The 21255-nt window shown below is 41.8% G+C and overlaps 1 protein-coding gene across 1 annotated transcript; it reads right to left on the bottom strand.

The window, feature by feature from the left end:
* blmh (bleomycin hydrolase) lies at positions 1 to 20830 on the bottom strand. The gene is made up of 12 exons (XM_084558885.1): positions 20545 to 20830; positions 18392 to 18589; positions 17240 to 17349; positions 16402 to 16543; positions 16157 to 16245; positions 15944 to 16036; positions 8087 to 8242; positions 7833 to 7991; positions 7619 to 7686; positions 6585 to 6702; positions 6206 to 6272; positions 1 to 301 (listed from the first exon to the last, which is right to left on the bottom strand). Exons 1-12 carry the CDS (start codon positions 20552 to 20554, stop codon positions 153 to 155), a joined length of 1359 nt encoding a protein of 452 aa, XP_084415011.1. The 5' UTR covers positions 20555 to 20830; the 3' UTR covers positions 1 to 152.
* Between the last annotated feature and the right edge of the window lie 425 nt (positions 20831 to 21255).

Here is a 21255-nt window from a genome sequence, read left to right as displayed (position 1 = left end):
TAAAAAAGAAAAAAAAATCTTTATTATTTTTCTAGAAGAACAGGCTGTTTTGGAAGGAGGTGTCAGGGTAATATTGGAGAGGTAAAAGCAGCCGAAGATTAGGGCGGAGTCAAATAGACCAGAGGCTAGGGCTAAAACCTGGATTTCTGTAGTTATGCCAGGGCTCCCATCGGGTCCCAGGCAGGAAGTACGACAGGATCCTGTTGCATCACTTCCAGGACTTCAGAGGTGAGGAACTTCTTGTCTACCACCACCTCGTACACATACTCAGAGAACCAGTCATCCGTCATGATCAGGTAGCCTACAGAGACACACAGGAAGACAACCGATCAGTTGTCGAAGACTGAAACATATTTTTCCCCATATAAATAACACTGTTGCAAATCAAATATAAACGTAATACGCACAAATTACAACGACACTTAACAATGTTAACTATATTTCTAAACTAATGCGTTTCAGGTTGTAGCCTTCATTAGTGTCACCCCCAAAAAAACATCAGTATGGTTTTTATTTTGGGTTTAAGTTGTTTCCTACACTAGCAAATGTTGCTTAAGTATATACAGACATATAGCTTGGAAGTGTAGTTGTGCCAGAAACCTCTGCTCTACTGAGATTACAGATGTTGCTTTTATTACTGAAAATACAAATTCACTAGAAGACGGGAAATCTTCTCAGACACTTATTAACCGGGGAAAAAAACAATGTTAGTAAGACACATGGAAATAAATGGAAACACTACATAGGCTATAGTACAACTGCGAAATGTACGATCTCCTACCATCTACTAAGTTTATACTGTTCCTGTACAAGTTGTGACTTAAATGTCCAAGTTTGGCAACACTGGAGCCTTGAAAGAATATGGTACTATGATAATAAGTGATCAACATCATGGTTGTGTGATCCTACCTTACCCATTCTCTCTTTAAGGATTCTTTTTTACAAGCTCAGCTGATTGAGCATGGGTGTACTATAAGAACAGTCTGCAACACTTCCTGAGGAGAAAGATTCCCCGTCTCATATTCTTCCCTAAAATGCAACCTTCCAATATTGTTCCTCTAAAATGTATTCTGGGGCGTTTGGCTGGTTTATTGCCTTTATAAATGTAATGAGCATCAGCTGAGTCTGTGTGGACAGGTCTTAATCAGGCTTGCACATCTGGACACGGCTATGTTACTCCATTATTCTTTGTAAAGCTGTTGGGTTGCACGGGGATTGGACATGAACAGCCCTTTGAGGACCAGCCACAAATTCTTTATTGGATTGAAGTCTGAGTGTTGACTCAGACACTTGTTGACTTTAAACTAGGTCTGTGTAGATTTCGCTGTATGCTTTGGGTCATTGCCTTGCTGTAAAATTAAAATGAGTCATATTGTCTGCAAGGATTTCCATCTATTTTGCTACAATCACTTTTTCCTCTACCTTGACAAGACGTCCATGGCCTACTGTTTTTGGTGTTTGGTGTCCAGCAAGCATAGTGTCTAGTCTGATGGAAAAAAGCTTCGCTCTGGTCTAATCAGACCAAAGAATCGTTTTCTTTGTGACCTTTGAGTCTCCCACATGACTTTAGGTGAACTCCAGTCAAGATTTAATATCGCTTTGCCATTCTCCCTTAAAGCTTTGACTGGTAAAGAACAATTACTGTGTACAGTCTCTCCCATCTCATCTGCTGAAGCTTTAACTCCTTCAGAGTAGTCACAGGTGTCTTGGTGGCCTCCCTCACTAGTCTCCTTCTTGCACAGTCACTCAGTTTGTGAGGACGGCTTCTCGAGGCAGACTTACACATGTGTAATGCTCCTTCCATTTCTTCATGATGGATTTAACTGAACTCCATTCACTGACTTTTTGTATCAATCACTTGACTTATACTCTTCATATAACCTTTTCTCGGAATTTGCTTGGAGTGTTCCTAAATTTGCTGTCTTCATGGTATACTGAATAACCAGTGACTGGACCTTCCAGAAACAGATGTCTCCATGCTAGAGCCACTTAAGACACATTCACTGCACTCGCGTGATTTCCATTTCACTGCTCGGACCTCTGTTGAATTAAAGGGGTAAATACTCAAATATTTTACATTGCACATTAATTAATTTACATTATTTTATAGGAACCCGTTTTCACTTTTTTGTTGTAAATTCTTGTTAAAAAGACCAAATTATATTGACGATGATTCCATTCACACTGATCAGGCATAACATTATGACCTAATATTGTGTAGGTCTAACTTGTGCCTCCAAAACAGTTGTGACTCATCAGAGAATGGACATGGACCTTCTGAGGGTGTCCTGTGGTGTCTGACAACAGAATGTTGTTAGTGGGGACCTTTGGGTCCTATGGGTTGAGGGGAGGAGCCTCTGTGGATCATCCAACAGATACTTGATCACTTTGGGATCTAGTGAATTTGGAGGCCAGGTCAACACCTTGTGCTGTTCTTCATGTTTTTTTGAGTTGTTCCCTCAGTGTTTTTGTGTGTGTGTCTGTGGCAGGCTGCATCCTGCTGGGGATGGCTGCTGTCGTCAAGGAGTGTCATTGCCATGGGGTGGGGGGCGGTCTGGTCTGGTCTCGGTGGGTGGTACACATCCAAGTAACATCCACACATATCCCAGGACCAAAAGTTTCCCAGCAGAACATTGTATTGTCACAAGATGGTCAATGTTATTTACTTCTCCTGTCAGTGGTTTTAATGTTATGCCTGAGCGGTGTATAAAAACAATAAAAGAAGAAAATATTTTTATAGGCACTGTCGTTCCTACAATAGTGGGATTTGAAGAAAAAGACCAAAGCCAGTTTATTATTTCGCAGAAGTCACAACACAAGTATTTATTTAAGAACACATTATGTCTCAAATTAAACTGATTAATGTTTCTCCTTTTTCACTAAAAGGGAGGAGTGGAAAGGAAGAACAATTCAACAGAACAGTCAAACATACACTGTTGATGCACGCAATTTCTATTAAGTTCCCTTTACCACTAAACTCTATTGTTTGAACAGGCAGAAGGGTGTTGGACCAGACGGACCTCCGCCGCTTAAGGTTCAAATTGCCTCACCCTACAGTGCAGTATGCATTCAACACTTCGCCTATCAACTGTGCACGCCCACCCTGATGAAAACTAAACAATGTCCGTCTTATTCTCTCTCTCTCTCTCTCTCTCTCTCTCTCTCTTTGAGTATGTAGTCATACAAGGCCAACATGACCAAGTCTGTGGTGGTTATGAAAGTGTACCTTGAACTTACATTGACTCGAGGAATGTTAGGATAACCGGATCTCTTTTTGGAAGAGGATGAAGCCCCATACTGAAATGATTAATTAAATGAAAAATGTCTGTCTGTGTGTGTATGTATGTGTGTGTGTGTCTTCCGCATAAATAATGACGACTGAAACCAGAGCAGCTCAAATCCAGCTCTAAGCTGACCATATGGGAAGAGAACCACATAGTACATTGAAGTTATTCTATTCAACTCTTCTTGTTCCTAGATAACACCTTTCCCTCCAGCTATTCTTTTCATACGCTCAGAGTTGAGCAAACAAGAGCATCCCTCCCACTGTAAAGCTGACTTATCAAAGACGACAGGGCAACCGCAAGAACGTGCCACAGTTCAAAACAACGTATTGGGATGGCGTGGGTACTGTGTATCTGTGTTCTTCCAAGTACGCAAATCTTAGATGGCATGTTGCCTGGTTCTCGCTGCGGTATCCCGGTGTGTGTTGATGTGAGCTTCCTGGAACCAGCGTGTTGGGTGGCATGGTGTATGTGTGTGTGTGAATGTTGGGTGTTATTTGTTTTTAGGGATAGGCTGACTGTCCTGTCTCAGACAGACGGATGCAGCGGCAGACAGAGGACTTTGAAACAGCAATCTTGTACTTCAACTGAATCAGCAATCCACAGCACGGAGCTATCACAGGCCAAGACAAATCCCAATCTTCATTAAATATTGTCAAAATAAGGGAAGTGACAAGGATTTTGACATAAAGTACCAAGTTTGGATAAAGTTTTATACATATTGGATGCGTACACAGGTCAGCAACTGGACCAAAATCCTTCTTATCAGAGATTCCAACTTAATAGGAGATGATGTTAGTTAATATCTCTTCTCATGTTTACTGAACACTATAATCACAACAACAGGAAACTGCCCTCTCTCCCTGTCAGATTTATTCAGGCCTTAAGCACATAAGTCATAACTAGAGTTAAGGAGTCAACCTCAGGCTAATGTCTGAAAATAAAACCTCAGAGTGTGTTGCCAAACATTTGTCTTAATTGGTGTAAAAATATGAATTGTGGCAAGACCGGAGCCGCAACAGCGGCTGTGCGAGTGCTTAAAGACGGTGGAAACAGAAAGTTAAACCTCACATGAGGGACTCCTTCAGGGTTAGGCAGAAAATTAAAAAGCCTAAAGGGAGACATAAAGTCTTTAGAAACCTTATAAACACAGTCAACTTTCTCTCTCTGCTCCCTACATCAGCCAATTTTGCGTCTGTCACTTTTCCAAAATCATCTGAACATCTACTTGTCCTTGTTTTTACATCTTTTGAAGTGTTTCTACCTGTACTACTTCTCCTTTTCAGCTTCATTGCTCTGCTTTCTCATGGTTGCTCTCCATTCCCGCTCTCTGCTTGTGCCTCTTTTTCCCCCCCTTCAGCTTTTGTCAAACAAACAAAGCCACCGGATTCCCAAGCGAACTCCTCTCCTCAAACTTTTGTTCTCAAAACTTTATTAATTTGGCTGCAGACAGGCTGGGGGCCCTGGCCTTCCCCCATCTGCTGGTGTTTATGGAATAAGATATGCGTGAAATACATTTGATGTGACTGAGGGGTTTTCACATGTTTTCCCAATAGTAACTAAGGTTTGCGGGTTCAAGCAAATATTGTGAGTATGTGTGTGTATATATATCCTGTACTGAATGTGTGTGTTGCCAGACAGTGCACAACTGACCTGAAATACTCTCCTATAATTTGCCATGGAATGTTGAGCTCAGAGATGGAGAGGAGCGGGTCGGAGGAAGATGAGAAACAATGATGAAAGGGAAGAGGGAATAATAACGGTAGTCTGGGTCAGTGGTGGGGAGTACCTGCTGTGTTGTCAGGGATGTTGCATAAAGGCAAACCAACCATCCTTACTTCATTTTTCCCTGATGGATAAAAATGTCTTGATAGTTTAGCCAAGACTGACTTAGGCTGTTAGATTAATTTTGTTTTTGTGGTTCAAAAAAAAACAAAACACTAAAATTAAACTGTCAGGTTCAAAAGTTCCAAGCCTTCACTGGTTTCCATTATGTTAGACAATAGAGTTTACAGCCGTCTATAAATCTCTCAAGCAGAGCTTAAGAACAAAATACACGAGACTGTATTTGACCACATGAACCATCAGCCTCTCAATGTTCAGTATGTATGACTCTGCTCTTAACGGTTCGTGTTTTTTTTAGGATTTTAATGTTTTTTTTTTTTAAAACTTCCCCTAATCCCTTATGTATAAAAATGTCCTATGCGATATATTTACCTTGCCTAGTCTGTGTTTTATCATCAGTCTTCACTAGTCTAAAAGTCAGGACAAACCAACTAAAATACAAGGCTAAATCTAATCATTCAGAGCTGTTTCTATTAGATGATACGCTTGAAGGAGCAAAATAAATCCAAGCAAATATTTCCCATCAAGTTTAATTCCGATGATGTTGCACTCATAGATTTACAGCAACCATCTTGGCATTGCTGACTTTTGAGTAAGATACCACTGTTCTTTATTATCAATGCTGCTCCATCCAATTTTATTTACCTCTGCCAAAATATAAACTGCTAAACACAATAACAATTGTTTGCAGACGGTAGAAATTAATCTTTTCAATAAACTCGATCTGTGACTTTTCTGGTCTTAAGAATGAACTCATTCAATAACTACATCTGGACCCAGAGGCACCGAGTAAAAACACAGTAAGGTCAGCTGTTCCTGTGTGTCTGCAAGTCTTTATGAAACAGGACACAGACAATTACAAGTTCATAAGGCAGCAACACAGGGCAACTTCTCTGTGTAATCTGGTCTTAATTCAATAGACACAAACAGGAAGATTTTGGTTTATCACCAGACCAAAGAAGTTTTGGAAATGCATGTCAGTAATTTTACTATTCGACTATTTTGGAGGGAATCAGCAAATAGTCACATTAAAAGGAACTTTCCTACACTTTTGCAGGAATAGTGTTGTGCGTTACCTTTGTTCCCACGGTCATCGCCCCAGGAGTTTTCTACCCTCCACTTCTCATAGCCTTCTTTTCCATCCTGAGAGACGGCGAACAAGAGACAGATGATGGGGAGATAAGAGTGAGAACCACATTTGAGAGCAAAGAAAGTATCCTCACAGCTGGGGTTACTTACAAGGGGGGAAATTGACAGCATTATGAAAAACTGCAGCGGATTAAAGAAGTGTAAACACACAGCAAGACTTTGATGCAATAAACCTTGTGAAACTCTGAATGTGTGTGTGTGTGTGTGTGTGTGTATCCCTGTTGGCCCGTTTGTATATGTGATGTACGTATGCACGAGTTTACAAAGAACCTGCATACTTGCCGTGTCATGTTTGTGTGAGCGTACCTTGTCTGTGACAGCAGTGAGGATCATAGCGTGGGTCATGAGGGAGTCGCCATATATCAGTCTCTCTGCCTTTGAAAGATTCTTCACTGAAACTCCAAACACCAGCTCATGGTTGAACCTGCATGCACACACAAGATCAGATTATCCTCCCTCATCTGGGGATAAGAAGTTTAAACTCTGTCCCCGATTTCACCTTCAGTACATTCATGCTGAGAGAAACGGCAAGGTTTGGCTAAATCCACAGGTAGCCTGTATTGTATTCCAGCAACTCTAAAATCTATTTTTGGTGGGGCAGGGGAAGAGACGTGGTGACCATAAAAAGCCAAAAGCTCTGCTTTCATAAGTCTGGGATTTTGCATGAGCTAAAAGACAGCTCACCTTTTAATTTCCATCTCAAGCATGACTAGAAATCAGGCTATGTTAAGCCTGAGCCTCATTCCAATTATAATCTACAGGCACAAAAAGAGATCTGTCTGAAAGATGAGCTTCAGCAGAGATGATACCAGACATTCGGCACCATGCTGGTTTGGTTCAATTGGAAAATTTAAGCCTGGCGCCAGCAACTCAGACGCAGATGCAGCTGCACTTGAAGGGCAAAGACAAGCCACTTTTCCTCACCTCATAAAGTCTGGGTCAGTCATGTGAAGATGTGGCACAGATGAAATTGGGATACAGAAAGAAGTTAACCAGTTCGCTGGCAAAATCGATTAAAAAAAAAAAACAAGTAAAAAAAAAACAAGTAAAAAAAAACAACATAAAAACAGGTTTGGCTTGCCATAATCATCCCCTTTATTCCTCCCTGATGCACTTCCAGTGTAGTGATGAAGAACAAAATCCATGTACTCACGCGGTCAAACAACATTTCACAAAGTTTAACTCAACCTAATACATGGCTTCAACACTCTGAGTTATAGAAAAATGTGTACATTTAACACTGTTAACAGTCTTTTTAGTTTCCTTTTTAATTCCCTGTTTTATAATCAAATCCTTTCAATTATTTGACTGCACAGCAGATATCTCTGAATTATACTCACACATTCATGTCGTTAATGCCTAGCTTGCTGTGGAAATGTTTCCCGACGTCACAACCAAACCACACAGCCTTGGAGGGGTGGAGAGAGAGAGAGAGAGAGAGAAAAAAAAAAAAAAAAGAGTAGTTGTGATTTGTCAAGTTCACACATGCAATCACGCAAAGTGCCCAGACACACACACTTGTGTCTACAGTCAAGCGGGTTTGTCCCAGCATACCTCTCCGTCTTTGATGGACTCAGCCGCAGCCTTTTTAAGCAGCTGGATGGGCTGGTTGTTGTACAGCGTGCTGCGACCTCCAACCATGTTACCCAAGAACTCGACGCTGTACAGCTTCCCATAGGGGTTCTGGGGTCGAGGGTCATTTACAAGGCAGACCTGAGGATAGGGAGTTGCATACAAGCTCAGAGAGAGTACAGCTTCACATAATGCGGTTTACAAGGTCTATCTGTTGTGTCTAAGGAGTCACTTACTTTGTCCTGAATGTTGTATAAGGGTTTGACGTGCTCCCTGTAGAACTCCTGGGGAGTCAGAGGTCCCATGCGATGGAAGTTCTTATCCTTGTCCCTGTACTCCCAACAGATGGTTTCAGGAGGACTGCCTAGACAAACACTGGCCACCCGGAACACCTGCACAACACACAGGTTCAAACATTACAAAGCTGGCTATGAGACACCATCAACCCATCAGCCAACATATTTCAGAGTGATGAACAATCCATATAATCTCTGTTTTATAAAAATCCAGCTGTGATTTAAATGTGTATATGTGAGCAAGGTCAGCATAGAGAAGGAAACCGCTGGGAGCCAAACTGAGCAGTTACATTTGAACTTTATATTTATTGTCATATGTGCACTCATATAACCCCTTCACCTCCTCATCAGTCCCTGCATACCCTCATCCATCAGTATCTGGACCTCTCTCAAGTTTCCCTACATTTTCCCCTCTATAGTGCTTCCCACCCCTCTGTCTTTTCATATCCCTCCATTTGCCCACACCCTTTTCCCCTCCACCATGTGTGTCTTCCTGCAGCGCGGAGGTTCAGACCAAGTTCCTGTGGGCTAAATCGGGTTGTTTGGACTGGGCCGTCTGTCAATCTGGCCCTTCTAACCTCTGATACAGTTATCTCTGGAATTTCCCCCTTTTGCTTTTCACCTCTTTCATCCACTGTTCTCCTTTCCAAGGACTCGGCGCGTACTTTTCCTTTCAAACGCGATTAAGAAGGCACTGAGAAATTAAGATGCAGCGCGGACAATTGTTGGTGGAAGATAAAAGAATTACGACTAGACAGTGATACATTAGTTTGACAAAAAACAGATGCACATGTACAGCGGGTCTACAGCACAGAGGGCACTACGCACACACAGTGTTGTCCTGATTGTGTCGATGAATAGTGATTCATCAGTCTCTCCAACTATGGATGTCAGAAAGGACAAATTTATACACTTTTGTGCAGAAGTTGTATTGCCTAGTTCCACTGATATTCAGAGGAATCAACCTTCTTTCTAGATGAATATAGAGTTGAAACAATGACTATGTTTGACCTGGCGTGGAGCAATGTAGCAGCCTCAGGAGCAGTTTCCCATGCTTCGTGAACACACAGTAAATACCCCATACATAAAGATGACATTCTTGCCTTCGGTTAAATAGACAGAGAGTCCAGAGTGAGTAGTGCTCGTACAGAGACAAACACACAAAAATGCATAAACTCAAGTCTGGCTTACTCAAACAATCAACCCACTTCTTCATTACAGAAATGCGTGAAGTCGCAAAAGTACAGACACACATAAATACACATATGCGCTGAGTCAACAAAGGCATCTGTTCAAACTACCTTGTTCCCAAGTCAACTACTTTGTTTAGACTGCCCTGCGGCCAAGACGACATGCCAAAGTGTCCATCCCCTCGTCTGGTCTTTGTTTGCCCAGATGCCCTCTGTACCTTTACAAGACACCTCCGCCATCCCTCGATCCACACCCCTTTCTCTTCATTCCTCCTTTCTGTCTCTTTCTTCCAATAACAACTCTTCCTGGTAACGTTAAACCTTTCCACTTTGTTCACAATGTTTCTTTTATTTGCCCTGTACGTCTCCCCTTTAATGCCAGGTCAGCAGCCTTGTGCCCACTCGTCACACCTGACATGGCAAATAAAGTAGGTGTGAGGGAAACGCTGGGCTGACAGAGAGACCTCAGTCAGAGAATAAACAGCCAGTGACATCAGAGCAGGACCAATATTGAAACACCTGCCGCCTCAGTGACAGATACACCTGACTGACAGGTAAAGAGAGAGAGAGAAAAAAGGGTGAGGACACATACAGAGAGGTGGAAACAACAGGGAGGCGGAAATATCAGTTATAATAACACCTTTGTACACTTGATATATTGTTTTCTTTGTGCTAGTTATATTTGCTAGTGTTTCAGATCCAACACATTTAATTTGCATGACTCTAGGTTTTAATCCCTAATTCAGTACTCAAAGCCTATGCCTATTTGTACTGGCACCAGGAGTTAAGACTAACACACACAGACAATTTTCATTTTCATTTTCAGAACCAGTTGTCCAGCCTGTGTGTATGTTCCAAAATGCATGAGAATTTTACTTACTCCAGTAGAAACAAACACATTTTAGATACCACCCAGCATTTTCTAAACCTGATTTATGCAGGAATGAGAGAAATAATAATTTGTTAGAGTTGTCGTTGCATTATTAATTCATTTGTCGGAGTGAAACTCCAATTCCATCCCATCTTATTTCACTGTATATTAAATTATGACTTCTACCTGATCAGTTCAGTTAATGAGTATAGTACCAATCTATTATATTTGGCACATTAGGTGTATACAGTAACTGCTGAGATTCAAAGCGAGCATCAGAATGGGAAAGAAAGGTGATTTAAGGAAGTTTGATGGTTGTGCATGCCAGACGGGCGGCTATGAGGATTTCGGAAACGGCTGTTCTACTGGGATTGTTACACACAACCACCTCTAGGGTTTTCAGAGGAAACAGAAAGTATCCTTGTTGATACAAGAGGTTCGAGAAATGCCCAGACAGATCGGAGCCAAGAGAAAGACTACACCAACTCAAATAACCACTTGTTTCAATCAATGCAGAAGACCATCTCTAAAAGCACAACATGTCTGACTTTGAAGAAGAAGCACAGCAGCCGAAGACTGAAAACAAGAAGGGGTCCAACCCGGCACTAGCAAGGTGTTGTCTAATGAACTGGTAGGTGATGTGTATACATTTTATAGTAATGAAATTGGTGTACATGTTTAATACAATTAATTTTCACCTTGAAAAAATATGTAGCTTTCAAAATAAATACCATGACAATAATACAAATGTAATATGCAGCCAAGATATTTAAGACACACAGCAATTACAGGTTGAAAATGGTTCTATCTTGCTGAATCCAAATTGAGTAAAAACATGCACCTCATGGTAAATTTATAACTATTGTCTAGAAGCTGGACTTGTGAGTGTAAGCAAATGACACCATGCAAACAGTTTGGATAAAAATGAGTGAGGTTTTGATTAAACTTCCATGTTTTGTAAACATGCAACACATGTGGCCATTGTTAAATTCTTACAATTGTGCAAAAAAATTCTAGAAATGCGAGTGGATCATTCAGAACTGCGCCGTTACAAGACTATTCCTTACAATGAGACGCACGCAGGAACCCACCCACATTGAACGTCAAATCAACAGAGCCAACAGCTTGCAGCACCGGGCCTCTGAGCCACAGCAAGAAGGTTCTCCTGTGAATTGATGGCCATCTCATAAATTAGACTTGTCTTAAGAATCACTCTCTCTGTGTTCAAAGCCAAGACCAGAACCGCACATGGTGTTACTGATTCCATGACGCAATGGAGCATGGAAAGGCTGCAGTCGTGGCGTGAGGGATACCATCTGTGTATGTTTCATGTGTGTGAGATACTGCATGTGCATGAACAGCCCCCAGTGATTGCGCACATTGTGTGCGTTTATGTTTGTGTATATGTGAGGAGTCTAATTGTCCATATAAGTGATAGAAGAGGAGCACATCCGATACAGCATGAAAGAGAACGACTGGCTTTGTAACTAATTTGCTCTTCCTCATCCAAGCAGAGTATGGATATTGTCATCCTAGCAACGTCTATAAATACAAACCGTCACGGTACACAGCTGTGGTTTGCCTACCGATACCACAGGTGCACGTTGAAGTGGGTTAAACATCCTTTGCCAAGTTTCTTAGATAAATGTTATGAGTTTGATATGAGCTTGTAAATGCACCTGACCAGTGTTAACAAAAAGAATAGATTCTTGACACGCAAAGCGATTCATTTAAATTCAGTGCACCCTGGGTACAGTAAGTGGAAGCAGAGATGTTGACCCCGGTTGCCTGTCACAGGAGTGTGTGTGGGGCTGGTGTGATGAAGACCAGGGCACAATCACAGCTGCCACGTAGGGCGGGTGGACAGCATCACTTCCACACACACCAAAGTAGGACTGACACGGCACTTTGATCCTGAGAAACACGTGTACACACGTAGATGAAAGTGCATGTGAAAATGTAGAGGAAACACTAGTTTACCAATTGTGGGAAAACCAACGTGCGTAAGCCAAGAAATATACATAAGATGTATTTCATGATCTGTGAAATCAACAGTTAATTGTAAACCCAATCTACATAAACAACTCCTAAATGTGCTCTGCTAAACAAAAAAAGCCCTGCAACACCACAATACTAATATAAACTGAAATCGGATGCAACACTTGACAGACAAGCTCTGCCTGTTCTGCGTGAGCTCTTGATGGCCAGCGCTGTTAATGGGCTGCATAGCCTCTAACGAGATGTCAGTCATCTGAAGTTAGAGAGCTAATATGCAACAGAGCAGTTGAGGCTGTTAAAGGCAGAGGAAAATCTAAATGTAGACCAGAACAGCCAGTGTACTGGTGTAAGTCAAATAAAAAAAATATGTAATTTCACAATAACTGCGGCACAAATGTGTTCTTACTTACACCGATCAGCCATAACATTATGACCATCTTCCTAATATTGTGTAGGTCTCCCTTGTGCCTCCTAAACAGTTGTGACTCATCAGAGAATGGACATGGACCTTCTGAGGGTGTCCTGTGGTTGTCTGGCAACAGAATATTGTTAGTGGGGGCCTTTGGGTCCTATGGGTTGAGGGGAGGAGCCTCTGTGGATCATCCCACAGATACTTGATCAGTTTAGGATCGAGTGAATTTGGAGGCCAGGTCAACACCTTGTGCTGTTCTTCATGTTTTTTGATTTGTTCCTGGACCGTTTTAGTGTGTGTGTCTGTGTCAGGCTGCATCCTGCTGGGGATGGCTGCAGCTGGTGTGTTGTCTTTCTGTACCAATTCAAAGTTAACTTTTGTTTTTAAGAATTGTTCATGCTTGAGATCAAGGCTCGGTTGGTGACGGTGACGTTGGTGACAGTGTATACAAGTAGTAACCTTTGGACGTGAAAAATGAAGAGTGCAGTTCCTCAAATGGCCACTTGATGAAGGCTCCAAATGCAAGTCAGTTAACAGAACTCTATGTAAAAACTTTTACAGCCTGGCAGAAAAATGGTTTTGGTTTCTATAGCTACTTTACCCATTTGTGCATCAGCAGTCTGCTTCAGCTCCAATCAAACTCTATCCTGCTCCATTTTTGAATCAGCTGGAAGTTAGGCGTGAATCCTCCACACGAATACCTGATACACTGATAATAATTTGTGCTTTTGGTGCCAAATATTTAGTAGCTGGACCTTCTGCAATGCTGTGAGTGACGGTTATTAGAATGATGCAGGTAAAATACACTCTCTACAATATCCGTTAACAATGTGGCTCTCTTTGCGCTGGCTGCTCTTTTCACATGACCAAATCCTCCATCACCACCGGCCGTGACAGAGTGGTGTTTCACAAAACAAACCACTTCCAGGTGGACAAACAAACATGCCGACAACTCTCCGCCTCCCACCACACTGTCGTGCGGTGCTGCGGGAGCAGTCTTTACTGTTGCACAACATATGTTTGTGTATGTACAATTCTGTGTGTGTGTGTGTGTGTGTGTGGTGAGAGCCGGGCATCCACTGACACAAGCGACTGTTTAAACAAGCAACCAGCACAATACAACCAAACAGCTGACAACAAAGGCTGCTTAACCAGACCCCTGTGCTGTGTGCAATTGTCTCAATGGGAGGTTGATTGACTGGCCCCTCACATACACACACAGGAAGCATGAATACAGCTTGACACCTACATGGGCAAACTGCCCAGGCTTAAAACAAACAAACAAACAAAAAAAACATTACTATTTCATTGAATGATGACAGTAACTGCACATAATGAGTTATACTTGTTATGTTGTACACAAGGTGACCATTTTGTTTACATGGTCACCTTTTCCATTAGAGCCAGTTACGCTGTAATTTTGTTTTGGATGCAAATACTGTCCAGCATCACTCATGTGACCGTTCCATAAACAAGATCTCTATCTTCCACTTCGTCACATCTAGGGTGGGGTGCAGGTGATTTGTCTTTTAAACACTTTGTATACCAGACATTATGAGTGCCTGTTTCACACCCAAATTATACAAAGTATACTCAAAGTATACTACACTGTCTGCGTTGTCAACAGCATACCATGCTGTACATGTTTCATTAGGAAACTTGAATATGTTTGGCGCCTAAAAGATGAAAAAAAAAAAAGAAACAAAATAACATTCACAAAACATAAATGTTACCATGCATCTGCAAGCAGCACATGCAGGTATTTTGCAAGTACTGTTTAAGCTAGACAGTGTCCCCCATTAATTAAACCTGTAAGCTGTGTAAACAAATGTTTGCTCCATTTTCCTTATAAACAAGATAGTTTTCTCTCAGCAACACATGTGAAAGCACTTGAGGGTCTACAGTGTTACTTATTAGCATGTCTCTGAACTGTTTATCCATTGATATAAAATGACAAGTTACACCATCTGAATTAAGGATTTCTATATATATTTTAGTGATAAAGAAAATTTATTTCATCATCCAGTCTAAATGCTTTACACGAGACACTTAAAATCAAACGAGTATTACTGTATTATTTGTTTCATCCCTTTAAATGTTAGTAATAGTTATTACCTTAACATTAAGCCTTTCACCCGTTCACCGGACATTGAATACATGCAGACTGCTTTTAGAAGGCATCATTTCTGAGTCGACATTGTTCGTCTCAGTTATGTATTATTTGACAGCTCCCTCTTCTGGTTAAAAACGGAACAATGTAACAAACTGTCAAGATTTTCAGCATGTCAACAGTACATTGTGATAATTACATCATATAACTAACGGAACAGACCACTATATATTATATTGTGTTCGCAAAACAGAGGGAGTCATTTTGGATCTCTTATTTCTTACCAACCAACCTGCTTCACAAAACTATGGACCCGCATGAATGGAAGTGGAAACCTTTACTCTATTTTACACACATCTATGTGCATTTCCATTACCACTGAAAAATCTAACCAAACTCCACCCTTCATCCAACACCCATCCGTAAATCTTTTTAGTTATTGTATTTTGGATGAGGTGCCCCGAACATTATGAAACAATTGAGCTAACAAATGAAGCTTAATTTCTATTAGCCTAGTCAAGAAGCAGACAAAAACATAGCTGCTTTTGAAAGTCAGCAAACATTGCTAGAAATGTCAATCCGTTGTCCTTTGATACCAGGGTCAATCAATGCTTCCTCTATTTGTGAATAAAGCAGTAATCGGCAAAATTCACAAACCCATAGACAGATTAAAGTTCTGGGAGAGGATTCTCTTTTGCTTTTTGAAATGGAGATATTGTCAATATTTTCATTTCATTTCAACATAGCTGAGGGATGAGTGTCAAAGACAGGGGCAACACATAAGTGTGAACACAAACAGAAACTGTGCCTGAAAGTTACAGCGTTCAGTTAACAGTGGTCAACTGTGTGTCAGCATCTCCACAACAGAGGCTTTAGCATTCACAATCACTGATCACACATTTCAGATCCAAAACCCGTTTCATTTTGGAGGTGGAGGGGTGCTAAAGTTGACAGGGCTGGAGTATTCTATCTGCCCCGGTGCTCACACTTGGTAAAGGACAATCAGCCCTGCAAAGTCTGCCGTGATAGCTGCTATACTTTTGGACTGGGAATAGTTACATTTTGTTAAAGGGACTCTATCTAGTCTACTTCCTCTGTTCAAATACGAATTATGTTCCCAAGTTCCTCAAATTGTTTGTGGTGTCCTGGGAAACTTCCTGTACTGAGATTGTCCAACATGAACAGAAAACAACTACAAGTGTACTTTCAGTCTTACCTCTTCTATCATGGTGTCCATAGCATCAGACAGTTCAGCTTTGGTAGCGTCACTGGCCACCATGTTCCTCAGTCTTAGGCAGTATTCTCTCAGCTGTAACACACCATGAGACACAAACAACAGTCAGCACCACTGCTTCACTGATTGCATGACGTCCTGATGGCTTCCCTGTGTGAGCTTTGAGTTTGAACAGAAAGAAATGGGGAAACGTACCTTATGGTTGAGGATGTCATTCATTCTGCGTGAGGCCTCTGAGCTGTGCGACTCTGGAAAGCATTTCTTTGGAATGACGCCATACTTTTCTGAAGACAGGATCACATAATATTTTGAATCCAGTACAGTTCAGCACAGTTAGATTTCCTACGTATAACATTAAACACATTAAGAACACACACGTTACACAATCACTCCTTATAATCATTGAGCTACTGTGATTATAAGTCATGACGTGAACTCACCAATGAGGTTGACCAGCATGTCCCACTGTCCTCCGTCATTGGTTGGATTGGAAAGAAGGAACTGGACCAGGCGTCCGTCCACTGGCTCCTTCCTCTGCGCTGTGTCCACACAGGCCTGGAGGAAGTAGTAGCAGCGTTCAATCTGTAGAAAAGAGAGCAAACACAACAGGGGGATGTGGTAAATAAACAGATAAGTGCAATGGAGACTTTTAGATTTGAGTAAGGCTTAGTAAGACTGCAACCTCTAAAAGCTGTGATGGACATGTTACTTGAAACCAGAAACCAAAAGTATAACATTTTTTAATTTAAAATTAATTACACAGACAAGACAAGACAATGTAGGAACACATGGGGTTATTTAAATGGTTAACATTCAGAGGAATGTAAGGTGTGTAATTTGCTCATGAACACACTGCGACCCAAACGACTTACAACTCCCCACCTCTAATGTAATGTAATGTAATAACTGACTGGCTAAGAGCAGGATATTCTTAGTGGTCGACATTTACTGTTTCCTTGTTTAGAACTAGTCCTACTCCCGGGCACAAAGGCGTATTAATGGCAGAACGACCATCTACCTAAACACGCAAGCGGACAAAGACACAAAGCGATATAAACATTTAGCGAGGTGTGACGTCAGTCCTGCAAGAGCTCTGACCACAGACACAAAAGAGGGGTTTAAGTGGACAATGACTGTATAGTAATAGAGCTGCATAATAGTGCTGCACACTAACACTGCATCAGTGCACACGTGCAGTGTCCCGCCTGCAAAACAGATAGCAAACGATAACAAAAAAAAAAAAAAAAACAGCGGTGAAGAGATGACTGCGTGTCTTACCTTGTCCCAGAAAAACAGATACGACTGACTAAACTCAAACTCCTCTATGTTGAACTTCTTCATGAAGGGAAGCCGCATGACGTTGAGGCACGAGAAGATCCAACATCTCCCTGGTGACGGAAAGAGGACAGATTCCAAAAAATATACTGATTAGTAACGACTTAATGTGTGACTGCACAAGCAACAGTAGTGCATCTTAGTGCAGACATGTATCTTTACATACTTAGCTTCACACATAAAGCTGGAGCGCACTTGTTTATTAGAGACCTTAAATGGTGGTTTAATAATCCCTATGCAGTTATGGCAACAAGGTTAACAAATGTGGATGTCCATCAAACCTCATTGTTTTCAGTTTGATGTAGGAGCTGGATGACTTTAAGTTTATTACATCGGATTCTGAGATAAATGTGCGTCAATGGCCATCAGAGGGGGAGGATAAATGCATTTGTCAGTTTCCTACCTAGAGTCTGCCTTGGAATGCCGCTAACACAGACTGTCTTCAAGATGCTTAAAGCACATCCGTCACTAGACTGTTCTGAGACATTTAATCTACTTTGAGGCTAGATTATCTTTTGTAGCCCGCACTACACCCAGCAACACATAAGTCATTCCTCCACCACCACCACCACCACTTGTCGACGTAGGGAGGCAGTGGAATCCATGTCCCAAAACAAGATTTTTGTCAAACCATGAACATGTCAGGAGTCGTCAGTGCAAGAGTTCAGTGTGAGCTACAAAAACAGCACTGGGGGAATGGAAAAGTGTAATTTTTTAACTCTAGTACAAAAATCCTAGATGACAGCCAAAGTGACAAGGGAGGTAGGTTTAAAGAGAGCAGTAATCACAAAAAAATGCTTTATGAAATGTGTATCAACTTCCATGAAAGGTATATTTCATTCTTCTAACATATTAAAAAATAAAATAAAAGGTGTTAACTGGATGTCAACAGTCACATTCTGTCTTGAAATGACACATTCCTGTCAAGACATATTTTTAGACCCATTTACTTCAAAATAACTTCACTCACCTGTGTGAAGTAATGGGCAATTATTTGTACCATACAATGTAGCTGATGGGACCAATATGCTGATGACCAGACTGTAGTATTTCAGTGTGGAAGTTATGGTTACAATCATGAGTGTAGCCGCCTACCTGAGTTTTTCTGGTTGGTGACGGGCTTGCCCTCTGTGGGGATAGAGTGCTGGAAGATGTGCACAGTATCCTGGACAGTCTGCCGGTGCAGACACACCTCCAACGGGTCGATGCAGGTTGACACATTCTGGGCCAAGAGGTAGCGTGGCTCGGCCCGCAGCCGCTTAATAAAAGCGGAAACCTTCTCCTGACTCAAACCTTTAGAAACAAGAAGGGGATGGCAAAAAGAACACGGCTGAATGGATGGAGGAATGGCAAGCACATTTAAAGTTAATCGCATAAAGGCAATAGTCGGAGAGTCAGATGTCCACGCCTAAGATCAGGAATTTCCTACTACTCCAATTCCCATGACTCATCCATCCACTTTAGGCACACACTTCCTACTTAAGATGTGACTTACGAGCACTCATGCACTCAGATGTTGCAATAATGCCTGGAAAATTCCAAATCAATAGTCATAAACCAACAGCACATTATTTATTGAATACTCCAGCTGTCTGGTGCTTCCTTTTTTCTGCCATCAATATATACATTACATTGACTCACAGCCTATCAAGGAGATTGAAACCAATTAGTATCAGCGGTCTGATAAAGAACATATAGGGAAAACAGAAAGAGTAGGAATAAACAGGGGCTAAATCGAGAATGCTTTCGTGGTACTTATAAGTGATCCGAGGGAGCTGCAGGCTGACCGGAGCTGGCTGCCATCACTCATCTGGCTCCATCCGTGAGAGGAACACACTGGAATGCTTGTCTAGCCCAACTTTGACAGAATCAACCTGGCACTGGTGTGTAGTTTGTAATTCCATCAAATAATAGTGCAGCGCAATTAAAGGTTGAGAGGAACATTGCCTATTCATGCATGCTCTGCCTGGAGTCCGACCTCTCCGTCTCACCCTCTCTCAGCTGCATTCTGTTATTTTCCATCTAGACAAAGCTGAAACGCAGCCACAGATCAGGACGGTGTCGAACTTCGTCAACTGTCATATGCTCCTATTATAAGAAATAAAGCTGTGGCAAGCCTGCGGCCGGGAATATTTTGAGAGCGGGTCTGCAATGGGGTCTCATGTCAGTGTACCGCTGTTTTCCTTATGGCGCAACAGCTGAACGTTTTGACACTAATGACTATGGAAGTGGAAATTTTAAGCCACCAGTCTGAAACTGAGTATCCGCAGTCAGCTTTAAACTGACACCAACTTATTCAAGCATGCATATCTAGTGTGTTGGGGCAAAAAGGGTCAGTTAGCTAGATAGTCGGACTGTTCAACAAGTGAATAGTGAGCGCAGACATCACAGTGGTTTTCTATCAAGAGGCCAAGCACAGGCAGCCAGGGTGACTGGCACATTTAGACATAAATCTGGCTTTACATTAGCTAAGAACTTCATGATGCTCATCATTGCTCCATGTACAGGAAGTAATGAAGTGCAACAGTGGAGGGCTGTTTGGAGTCCTCAGTCCAAATCACGTTATAACTATCTAGATCCACATTATAATTCAGAGTTTTAAAATGAAGGGACGGTCTTTGCTGTCTGGGTGAGAACAGTTAGTTAAAACAGGTCTCAGATAAAAGTGCAAAGCCGAGACCTTTGCCTCCCTACATAAAAATGAGTTATAAAACCCGAAGTAGGAAGCAATCCCGCACAACTGGTTTTGGCCGGCTCAATGCTAACTTAGACAGCACGGGTCACTGTTAAAACATGTTAAAAGAGTTACGAAACTATTTACTTTTGGGGTAGACAGTGTGCTTCTTGAACAAAACACCGCTAAAACGAACCTCTATCACTTTAAATAGTTTGACAGGTTGGCATATTTCCCAGTTCAATCTGGATGAGCTAGCTACATAGGCTAACACTCCCAGTTCCTGAAGCTGGCAAGAGATTTTGACAAACTCGTTGAGGCGTGTTAGCGTCTTATATCTTCGCCTTGGGCATCAATGCCATGCGGACAGGGTGTTGGCTTCAACTGTCAACCTGGCGGAGAAAACGACGGTAAAAGTCGCGTTAGCAGGCTGGCATGCTAACGCAGTGAATGCTAACTTAGCCCGCTATCACCCTCGGCTATCATCTTCCAGCTGCCAAATACAGACAGCGCTCCGTCCGCCGGCGACACCGCACAGCGCGACTAAAATAGTAGAGAGCTGCACTCGGCCTACCAGTGTCCATGTTCCCGAGGAGTTTGAGGAGCGTTGTCTGTTTTCCTGAAAAGTCGCCGGCTCTTTGTTTATCTCATTCACCCGAGAGTCAGTCAGTGTGATCACTGGGTGCGCTCGTTTATGGACTCCCGGTCAGTGACTGACGTGGAGCCCGCTAGGCGGGGTTTGCGAACCGTCATTCCCACCCAGCATGTGTCCCAGCAGGAGATGAGACCCCTGACAAATTGGTCAAAGACAGATTAATTGAATCAAAGCTGCACGCAAGAAAACATCAGCTAACTTTCCTTCTGTATTAATAAATACATTTATATTTTAAATTTTTAATAAAAGCACTCCACTGAGTACAAACATGATGCTACCAAAGCTGGCGGACAATGAAAATTTTTAATACCAACTGACTATGTTTTTTATTATTATTATTTATCTTAAGACTGCAAAAGGAAATAAAGTTTTGCTAAAAAACAAACAAACAAAAAAAACTCATTAATACTTATTTACGGTTTATTTTTCCAGCCTCCCAATGTAATAATGATCTCTGCTGTGTATGTGTAAATCGACTAAAACTGGGACAGTTACACTCATTTCTCAAAAAAGACTTCTCACTTTCCACCTAAGCATTTGGACACCACTGTTCTTACTTCCCCTGTTACTCCTGCAAATCAGTGTGAGTGGGGTAGCCACGGAGCACCATGAAACGAGCGCCCACAAAGT

This window comes from Chelon labrosus (genome assembly GCF_963514085.1).
Source record: "Chelon labrosus genome assembly, chromosome: 13".
Taxonomy (NCBI): domain Eukaryota; kingdom Metazoa; phylum Chordata; class Actinopteri; order Mugiliformes; family Mugilidae; genus Chelon; species Chelon labrosus.
This window is presented reverse-complemented; position numbering and strand designations above follow the sequence as displayed.

Bases quoted from the DNA above. Each gene is read 5' to 3' on its own strand.
- blmh (XM_084558885.1), bottom strand. The intron at 16,544-17,239 runs GTAAGACACGCA...TCTTTTCTACAG, and splicing joins ATCTGTTTTTCTGGGACAAG to ATTGAACGCTGCTACTACTT. The intron at 8,243-15,943 runs GTAAGACTGAAA...TGTGTTGTGCAG, and splicing joins TGGACACCATGATAGAAGAG to GTGTTCCGGGTGGCCAGTGT.